The 11,429-nt window shown below is 29.6% G+C and overlaps 1 protein-coding gene across 1 annotated transcript; it reads right to left on the reverse strand.

Annotated features, from left to right (window-relative positions):
- Positions 1-8,497: 8,497 nt before the first annotated feature.
- Positions 8,498-11,429, reverse strand: LOC142327414 (guanine nucleotide-binding protein subunit gamma-1-like). Its single transcript, XM_075370453.1, has one exon. The coding sequence runs from the start codon at positions 10,928-10,930 to the stop codon at positions 10,718-10,720; it is 213 nt and encodes a 70-aa protein (XP_075226568.1). The 5' UTR covers positions 10,931-11,429; the 3' UTR covers positions 8,498-10,717.

Genomic DNA, 11,429 nt, shown 5'->3' on the forward strand with positions numbered 1-11,429 from the left:
TGAACATTAAAGTGCTCCTGTAGCTAGGCAACTCCCCAAACTTAAATCCAATTGAAAATTTTTGGGCAATAATAGTCAAAAAACGACTCAAAAATTAACTGTACCACAAAAATTGACCTCATTAAAGCAATAATATATATTGGCATCGTTTCATGAAGAAGAAATCAAAAAAATGTATAGTACATTTGTTGAATTGATGCCAAATCATGTAGGTGATTAAGAATGAAGAATAAATGAATTACTAGATATTCACAAACACCACAGGTATTTTATTTTTCTAAATAAAGTTATCTTTTATTACATAACATCTGTGTTCAGATTAATCTGCATGCTACTGTACATGTCTATGCTAATGTCTTCCTAACTTTTTTTCTTTTTCCTGTTTAACCTCCGGTAACTACCGTTTAGATAATTCTTCAAAGGATGATATGTATGAGTGTAGTCTTTGTACATTCTCAGTTCGACCACTCCTGAGATGTGTCGTTTATTGAAACCCAACCACCAAAGAACACTGGTATTCACAATCTAGTATTCAAATCCGTGTAAAAATAACTGGCTTTACTAGGACTTGAACGCTGGAACTCTCGTCTTTCAAATCAGCTGATTTGGCAAGACACGTTCACTACTAGACCAACCTGGTGAGTTTAATGTCTTCCTAACTAAAGATGATTATGCTATCACAGAGCTTTTTAGTTTAGTTTCTACTTAAAAAAATCTCAAGGAAGGCATTATCATTCACATTTCTATAATGATGGCAATAAATCTAGCTAAAACAAATTTTAATCACTTGCGAGGAGAAAAGGATTGCAGCATTAAAATGCTGCAATAGAATTATAAATAATTCTATCATCTGAGGAATAAAATTTCTTCAGGACCATTTAATGCGAGTATGAAGGAAATATGGTCTTTTAAAATTCCAGATGGAACATAGTTAATTATTAAATGAATATCAAAGCAAGTAGGAAAGCACAAGATATCAAATACACCAGTGAAGATCCACCAGGTATTACAAGAGTGTACAATGCTATCAAAATGGGTTTGAATATCATTAGATCAAAATATTATCACATCCTTATCTGTAGTGATTCATAAGGTGCTCTCCAAGCATTAGAGGATTTGTATTTCAGACATCCTAACATCACTGAAATATATAATACAATCGCCGAACTAAGTCATCACAACACACAGGTGAATTTCTACTGGATCCCTTATGTGGGAATCCTGGATAATGAACAAGAGGATTCCGCTGCTAAGGATGCCAACCATCTTTCTCCGCTCGAGTTACAACTACCGCACTTCACAGTCAGCAGGATTTTCTAAGACAGCAGCCATTATGAACGAGTGTTTTTCAGGAGCAAACAAGCGAGCGATATTTCCAATAACACAACTAGAACTGCTCTAAACTACTCAACAGTGCAAAGATAGAATCGTTACTTTCATTTCTTCGCGTAATACCGAGGACCCCGTATGTTAATTTTCGAATAGCCATTACTTTCATCATATCTTAGGATTGGTCAACCTGACTCTGTACAAGCCTACACTTCATTTACATTCATACATATCAAACTTTGACGTAATATCTTACGGTAGTTCCGGGGGCTAAACAGAAAAAGAAAAAAGCCTTCGTATTTATCCTGCTCCAAAATGTGTACTGTGTAAACAAAACATTGCATTGGAAGTATCTAAAAAATATACATTGTATATTATTAAAATGTCATGTAAGAGTATTTGTGTCTGACCATTAAATTAAAAATGCTGTCAGTTCGGGAAACTTTTTTTTTTAAAGATCAAATTTATATAAATAATTTTATCTACATTAGAATATGATTTATATATTTATTTAAATGAAAACTTATATACAATTATAACAAAGTGTTTATGTGTAAAAATTGTTGTTGTTGTAAAGATATAATTACTACTATCTTTTCTGCTAAGATCATTATAGTATAGTTTCTATGTTTAGTACTGCTTACCTTTCTTGGCTTCATTTTTTATCACTTGTTGACGTGTTACGGAACAACTCCACTGTCAAAAGTTAGAGTACAAAATACAAGTACATAAAATTTTATTTCATTAATATTAACGATATTTTTTTTTTATTGTTATAATTTTTTGTAAATTTTTTACAATTATTCATTATTAATAAACATATTTAAATTTAAAAAAAAAGGAGATGAAGTCTGATTCGAACCTATGTGCCTTCCCCTGTAAGATCCAAATATTTCATTAATTAAAACGTTTTATTTGGCTATAACTCAGGAACCAATGAAGATTGTTACTACTTATGTTGAAAATATTGTTGTATCGTTGAAAAGCTCTCAATGAGGTCTTATTACGGCAGTTAAGAAAAAATCCAATTTTTTTCGGATTTTGGGCTTTGTTAGACATTTTGGTTCAATCAACTGCAATCAAAAGGGGATGTGCACAACTATAAGTTACAATAGTTTTAAATCCAAAATTTCAACATCCTATGGCTAATGGTTTTTGAGTTATGGGAGATGGATACGTATGTACAGACGTCACGCCGAAACTAGTCAAAATGGATATTAACATTGAAATCTGAAAACCGTAATTTTTAGGGATCACAATATTTCCTTTACTTTGTACAAGGAAGTAAATAATGGTCTCAAATCGCACAACAATTACGTATTTTATTTAAGCGCTTCACCAATATTAAGCCACTAATGCTTCAGTGTAAAAAAGTAAAGATGTTATACGTTAATCACGAAGAAAAATACTGAACTATGAAGAAAATATTGAACTTACTATTTTACATTAAACCAGTAAGCACAACTACATATTAATTTAACTCTTTTCTTTATTAAAAAAAAAGTTATAAATTATTGGTTAAAAGCATGTAAATAATTACAATTCATATTTACAATCAGCCCGCCGAGCTGGTCTAGTGGTTACCTCGTCGTCGCCAATCAATAGTTGAACAGCTGAATTTCGAAGTCGAAGGTTCTGAAGTTCGAATCCTAGTAAAAGCTAGTTGCTTTTATACGGAATTGAATTTAATCAGTGGATACTGGTGATGTTTTTTGGTGGTTGGGGTTCAATTAACCATACGTCTCATGAGTGTAGGTCTGAGTCTACACAAGGCTACCTCATTTAATCATCTCACTGGGCCGTCCCGTCCCGGGACCTCCGGATGAAGGGCCGAGAAGCTACTATTCGTGCCAGAGTGGCCAACCATTGTTCACTAGTTAAATAGATTGCAACTAGACATTAGAAAAATAATAAAATAAATATTTAAAATGTTCATTCTTTTAAACTGTAGTAAATAAATAAATATTTTGTTCCTACAGGTATGTTATAATAGTACATATAACAAAGTCACATTTTTATAAGATAAGTTATAAATATTATTAAAATCCATATTCATCATTGAAAATGTTAACACATGAAATAATGTTAAAGTAAATACATTAAATATTACTACAAAATAATTATCAATTCAGATGGTGGTATTAAAAATTATTTTGAGCACATGTTGAAAGGGATGCAGAGAAAACTACTGTTTAATTAGCATTTCCTAAGAATTTTTTGACAAAATAATATTGTTTCCGTAAAGGAAAGTTTTTTAATTGTATTTTAAATAAATTGGTGGGAAGACTTTTCAAATGATTCGGTAATTTATAAACAACGGCAGCAGAAGCATGCCATTCTTTTCGTAAGCCGAAGATGTGTGTAAATGAAAACCGTTCCATTGCCTGTTTTGGTAGGGTGGATATTATTTTTCAAGAATAAGTGACTACTTTTTTAGCAAAGGTTTCATGTTCGTAAATATAAATTCAAGGATAAATTAAAATTTTTCATTTGCTAAATATCGGTCTATATCATTCATGTAGGTGCCAGAAACTGATCTGGCAGCAATTTTTGTTTCACAAAAACCAATTCTTACTTTTTGAGGGAGCCCCGAGAGATGAGATTATATTTTAAACGGCAATACATGTAGGCGTATAAGCTTAGCTTTTTAATAAGGCGCTTCAAAGCATTCTACACATTCACTACAGATGATGCCTTCTACTTTTTCATCTTCACAGCTAGATTTAGGGAATGCATTTCCTACCAGTTTTCCAAATGTAGAGCTTCCTCCAGAAGTCAAAAATGATTTGCCTGAAAATCCATCTGTTCCCCCTGCAACTGATTCTGACTCAGAGACTGAATTGGAAAATACTTGGGAGGTACAAAGTGAATATTTTGACAACCTAAATGTAATATTTGATTCTCCACCAGCACTTAAATGTGCTCTCAATAAAGAGGTAAAGAGCATGAATTTTTCAGTGAAATATTCAATGATGAGATTGTGGCATTGATAGTTAGAGAGACAAATTTATATGCCTCTCAAGAAAGAGTAGTTAGAGGTAAGAGAATGAATGTTAAAAATTGGTCCTCCATTACTAAGGAAGAACTAAAAGCATACATAGGATGTCTTATAATTATGGGAATTCATGTTCTGTCTTCCATAGATAATTACTAGAGTTCAGATTTTATGAAACAAAAAACGAAGAGAAATTGAAACGAGGTGAGTTTATGTTTGGATACAAGGGTAAATTGTCTGCTGTGAAGTGGCAGGACAACAAACCAGTCATGATGTTGTCAACTGCTCATAATCCAAGAAATACTATCTATGTGAAACGCAAAGACTCAAAGATAATGGGTGGTGTCAATAGATTCGATCAGTATCGGGAACAGTATGCTGTTGGGTGGCATCGCATCTTATATTTTCTCATCAATTTAGCAATAGTGAATTCGTATTTGCTAAAACGTTTGGTAGACGGCAGAAAGACTAGTCAACTGAATTTCAGACTCGCAATGGCTAGGCAACTGATAGGAGGTTTCACTTCTAGAAAAACCAGAGAAAGGCACAAACCAGCAAAGAGAGGCATTGTTGGAGTACCAGATGAAGTGAGAATGGCTGTAGGAATTCATGTTCCGCAGTCAATAACAACTTGGAGAAGATGTAGACAGTGTAGTTCCAAAAATTTTGAAAAAAGAACAAGAATTTTATGCAAAAAATGCCAGGTGCCTTTATGCATCGACCCATGCTTTGCTGATTTTCATAAAAAATAACTCATTTTCATATGTATGTACTTTATCATGAATATGTATATCTCCTTTTTTCATTCAAGTTATTATTAAGTACAGTTTTGTAGCTATAAGTTATATAATGTTTGTAAAAATCACAATATTAAACTACTTTTGTGACTGATAAATATTATTTTATTATTGCCTGGGAACTCTGGTGGGCTTCGGGAAGTATAGGTCCCACATTTGAACTGAAAATGGTAAAATTTTGAAAATTATAAAGTTATTCTATTGACAGTTGTATTAACACTATTTAATATAACATTTTAAAAATTATTTCAAATAATAATTTGCCTGTTAAGGGTTAAGCAATAACACCAGCTTTATTAAATACTGTTAGATTTTCTTATATACACAAATTTAAAAGAATGAAAAATCCACAAAAACACGAGTTTGGACACTATATGATTTTTAGTTACAGTTACTGAAAGATTTTTGTTCTGAAAGTAAAAATAATGCTAAACTAAACCAAAACGGGCCAAATTTTTGATAAAGTTAATACTTTTTCCTCTAATCTTAACAGAAAAAATTGGCTTCCAGAATTGTATCTCCAATAAAAAAATAAAATAGATTTTGTTTTAAATCATTTTTTTCTGAAAACCAACATCAAACAAAAAATATGAAAATTTTAAGCATTACAAATTAGTAAAGATTCTTTCTACTATATTGTATTTAATTTTTTGTTGTTTAGTACTTTATTTATCGGCTAATTTACATAAAATTATTGCTCTATATTTCATCTCAAAACATCTCGTACATAATTGAAGTCATGTCAATTAATTTAAGTTTAATGCAAAATAAAAGTAAACATTTTTTTGGCAATTTTGTTGTATTAGTTACTGTTCATACAGAATTATTTTTTTGCATGTATTAAATTGTTAGTACGACTAGCACTAGATAGGTAATCTTGGAGAGCTGCATCAAACCAGTCAAATGACTGAAGACAAAAAAAAAAAATTGTTAGTGATTTTTAACAATAACAAAGAAATATGCCCAAATACACATTGTACGTACAGGTACAGTAATACTATACTACAGAAACTGTGAAGAAATACTATTGACGATTTCCAAACTGAATTATTCCCTATAGGTATTTCCTTTACAAGAATTTAAAAATACTTGTAAAGGAAAGACTGGCTATTCATACTGTTCAAACGTAAAAGAAAGTTGAGAATCAATTACTGCCAATGATTATTGGCAAATAATGCATTAACCATATAAATACTCTTCACTGATGAAGCAATATTTACATGTAATTGTAATACAAGACACAATTATATTTGGAATGGCAAACATTAAGCTCAAACTTCTAATGTAGTTTTCCAATAAACATCTGGTCCAGTGTAATAGGAAAAAATTTTGATCTGACATCATGACCCAAGGTAAATTTTCCAAAAAATAAGCTTCCTTAGCTTACAGATGTCCTTCTGATAAAGCAGGTGCCACATATTGTATCCAATGTCTTCAGAGTTTGAAGCATAAACGTTAAACACATGGTCTGGCCATGACATGAGTGTAGAATGCTATGTGGCATTGGGCACAGGATAAATTTGTGCTATTATAGGTTTTTTGTTCGATGTTTGCCCCACCATGCATCCAACGATGGATATATATTTCAAAATATCAATTTGCTGATTCTCAATAATTTGATTGCTGTGTTGTAATAAAATTACTTACCTTTCTTGACTCAAGTTGAGATACTATCTACCACCTTCTGCAACATTTTTCTTCCCCAACAAACATTGAAAATATGAGACCAACATTGGGCACATATTGTGTGGCAGCTTCTTAAAGCAAACACGTTCAGTAAGATGAAACACATTCATTTTTATTGATGTGTTAGTAAGAATCTCAATCAAACATTTCATTGAGATTTATTATCTGTTGGACTATCGGCCAACAGGTAGATTGCGTGAGACCTGTTAGCAATCCCACAATTTAATTTCTTTGTATAGGAACTAGTGCTTGCTCAAAAGTCCAAAAATCAACTTTAATACAGAACAATGTTTACAGACCAAGAATTTGGAGAAGGCAGTGTGCTAAAATGTGCATTACTTTCTACTCCTACGTTTTGTGCTTTACAATAATTATCTCTGAAACTACTACAGACACAGTTCTGGAACCCATTTTTTTTTTTATGCAAGACTGCACATACAACCACTAGTTTACTCAAGAATTTGTATATGTAGTTTTAGAACATCATTTGGCTTATAAAGCAGAAACCTGAGTGAAAACTTTTGCCAGCCATAACTATAAAATATAGTATTTCCAGAACTATGCTTTATGAAATTCATTATTTTAAAGGGAGGAATTGACCTATTAAGTATACAAGAAATTTCCCAAAGCAATCTGTACATTTAAATAATTATGTTTTAATAAACATCATGGATAACAATTATTTGTTTTTTGTCAGAAAATTATAAATTAACAAAATGAATTGCACATATTGATCTTTTTAAATCTGATTATTAAAATTATAAATTACTAATGTTTAAATTAATAGAGCTTATTCTTTCAAAAGCCTTTCAGTGCCAATTTATCAACACCTTCCTCAGTGGAGGACAGCACTAAAAAGTCCCTGAATTTAATTTTTTTTTAAAATGAATTAATTTACCATAAAAGCTTTGAAGACTTATAAATGGGAATATGGAAATGGAATCTTGTATTGTATGAAAAATGCTGTGGATGACTGGGATTCACACCCAAGAAGACCTCCACCTGAAAGGCCAAGACACCATACGATCAGCTAAATTTAAAAGCTAGTCATTGATATTTTAACATATTATCATATTCTGCACTTTTTAGATAAATTTATTAGGATAAATAAAATAAAAATAATTAATTTTTAATTCAGTGAACCTTCATACCAAAATTAAATCGAGTATTTTTACTGTTATCAGGCTGTTAAAATAAGGTACAAAGAAATTATTTTTAACACTGGAGAGTACGTGTATCCATCCCCTGTGCCTTGATTCTTTCATATTATTGTATAAAATATAAATTCAATCAAAATTCATAAAAGAAATGTCATCATTCTATATTAAATTTAACAAATTCATAAAATTGGGCCAGAAAATATTTATTTACAAACTGCAAAACGGAGGAAATTATTAAATTTATTTCTGTTCAGCCACTTTATTGTAATGAAAATGCTAACCCCATTTTTTTTAAATTCAATTTTTTATAAGCAGTTATGAAAACCTTACCAAAGATTAGGCATCAATGCAAGATAAATAAAAAACATCAAGAGCACCCTAGATGGTCAATCAGTTGAATTAAATTTATAGCACATCCTAATAAACAGGAATGTAATAAAAAAAAAAAAAATGGAACGTAATACGGAAAGAGAAAAGAATATTTACTCACCCTAAAATATTTGTAATTGTGAAAAAAAAAAATAATAAAATTACATATAAATAGATTTATTATCTAGAAGACATGAATGTACATTAATGTATTACAATATCATATTTTAAAGTCATAAACAGCCACAATAACTAAAATAAATGCAAAACTATGTGTAACTATACCAGAAATAAAAAGTAGTAAGTGATGAATCTTAAAAAAATATCAATGCAGTATTAAAAGTATCAAACAGAAACTTATCACATATTGACATAATAAAGGGCAATGGAATGATAACATACATATATTTATTTATATTTTAATTAAGGAGAGAAGGACCAAGCAAAAACAATTTTTTCATGGTAAAAATTAACACAATTAAACCTATTTTAAAATTATTTTGTATAAATTTTGAATACTGCATTAACTGTCCAGATTTACCACTTAACAAATATTATTATAGGAAAAGTTAGTACAAAGCATAAAAGGTATTAAAAAATTTGATTCACTTTTGATCAACTATACAAAATAAAATTCCCAACTAAAAAAAATAACTTAAGTATTTTATTTATAGAATGGGTGTTTGCACGTAAATAAAAGAAACATTAATTTTTAACTAGGTAATTAGGTATTAAACACTACATACATAAAAAATAGTTGTACAACAAATCGGAATGAATAGTTTTTAACTGTATAATATAAAATATATATTATAATTTTTTTCTTTTTGTATAATTCTCATATAAAATAGATACTCAATATTTTACAATATATAATTCCTACGAAAAGCAAATTTATGTCTTAATATATTAGTAAAAAGGTTTATAATAAATACCGTATATTTCTTCAGTCTTCATGAACAAATCATAGTACCTTAATAAACTGTAATCATATTAAAATCTGTATATAATAAAATAATTTTGTAATTTTATCTTTTTAATATAATATAATTTCTTTTATACTCGTAATAAAGATTTAAAAAATACTTTGAAAAATTCAAATAAAATACACAATAGGTAAATTGTTGGTTTTTTTTTTTATAAATAATATGTGTAGGATAAAAGTTATAAAAAGAATAACTAGTATAATTTGGTAAGTAGCAGATAATACAATAACATTGTCCAATCAATTGTAATCTATCTTTGATAATAATAATTTTAACCACTTTAAAAAATTAAACAAAAAATGCATACAAAACAATGTCATACTGTAAATTAACCTAATAAAATTTTAGTAGCAAATACATATAACGCACAAAACCATATTTGCAGTGAATGTGATGGAACCATATCCATAACTGATAAAATTAATGAAATAATTACAGCAATATATTATAGCAGAATAAAAAAAGGTTTTAAAAATGCCCAACTAATACATATGTTCACCCTTCCCTGTCAATAAAACTACAAAAAGCTATGCAATTTAAATTGAGCAATAAATATCGATGACTCCAAATCATTAGGCTACAATTAAAATATAGTAAATTCTGTAGTAAATTACCTTAAGCATTAACAGCTGAAAAATTTCTAACTGTTTAATTAAAATATACTACTAAATTCATAATTCATACTGAATAATGAGAGGATTGTGACTTCCGATTAACAAGTAAAAATAAGAGGAACTTTATGATAAAATCAGTTTGCAAAGTCAAATCATTTACTAATAACTTGTAATAAAAAACTTATAAAGTTACTACCCTAAGAATTAGATAAATGGTTGGAGGGTGAAAATTAAATTATATTAACTTATTTAATAGAACCTTTATCCACAGAAGATAAGATAACAGCACATTCAACAAAAAAAAAAACCTTTCTTACAATGTCTTACATGTCATTACTATAAGGAAACAAATATTTTTTTTTCTTCTATAAGATTACATTTCTGAAACGTTTTACTGAAAACTGTAAAGGTTCTCTTCAATATAAATTTCTTTTACAGAGACAGGGTACAATCAGTTGAAAATAAATCAATTTACAAGTTTACAAACATTAGATAACAACATATATGCTATCCTACACATTTTATTTTTCTAATTTACTAATAAACCCACCACTAAACTATGTTTATTTGCTATTTAACATCAAAACAATATTATTAATAAAGACCGATTATATGCAAGATGTAATGGATAATTTAGTCCACATAAACTATACTGTTTTGGTCCCAAATGTAACTACTATTGAAAGTATGTATGTTTTTCTTTAACATGCATCAGATCCTGTTTGAACACATAATATATATAGGACAGCATTATATATAACATTATAAAATTAATTAAGTCTCACAATAACGTGCAACTACTTTTTTCTCTAAACGGATTTGCTTTCTGAGAACTAAAACCGACGAGTAAACAATCTTCTTGCTCGTGTTCATTGATGAATTTCATTATATCTTGGACAGCTTGTGAAACGGTTATTCGTTTAATAGCAGCTTCCCTCCTAAGCTGTTCTGTAATTTGTCTTTGTTGATGTAAATTAGTGATCATCATATCCATAACAGCCGTGTCGGACAATCCTATTTTATAGGGCGTGGTTAAAGCTAAATAAATAAACCACTAGATATAATAACAAACCTGCAAGCAGGTAGAAGTTTAATATTCGCTGAAACGACGATAACACCGTCGAAACTTGGTTTAACTGATTTTTTCGGCAGTCGACCGAACGCTGACAGAACAACAAATAGGATAACGTGAAATGCACTTCAACGAAGCAACAAGTTGCTTATGAATTACACTGAAACTTCGAACGTACAGCACAAGACAGGATGCACTCAGACAAAGCAATATGGCTACGCTAAAACAGTGATGCCAGAAAGTTCTAGATTAATTTCCCGAAAAAATACGTTTAAATATCTTTAATATCTCAGTTTGCAACTAAATGAAAATTATAATATTAATATTTTGAGTAACTAAATACCAACGAGATAACATATATACCGAACAGAAACTAATTCGGAAATTGTTAATAAAAATACAGGATATATTCATTTACAAA

This window comes from Lycorma delicatula, chromosome 7 (assembly GCF_047948215.1).
Source record: "Lycorma delicatula isolate Av1 chromosome 7, ASM4794821v1, whole genome shotgun sequence".
Classification (NCBI taxonomy): domain Eukaryota; kingdom Metazoa; phylum Arthropoda; class Insecta; order Hemiptera; family Fulgoridae; genus Lycorma; species Lycorma delicatula.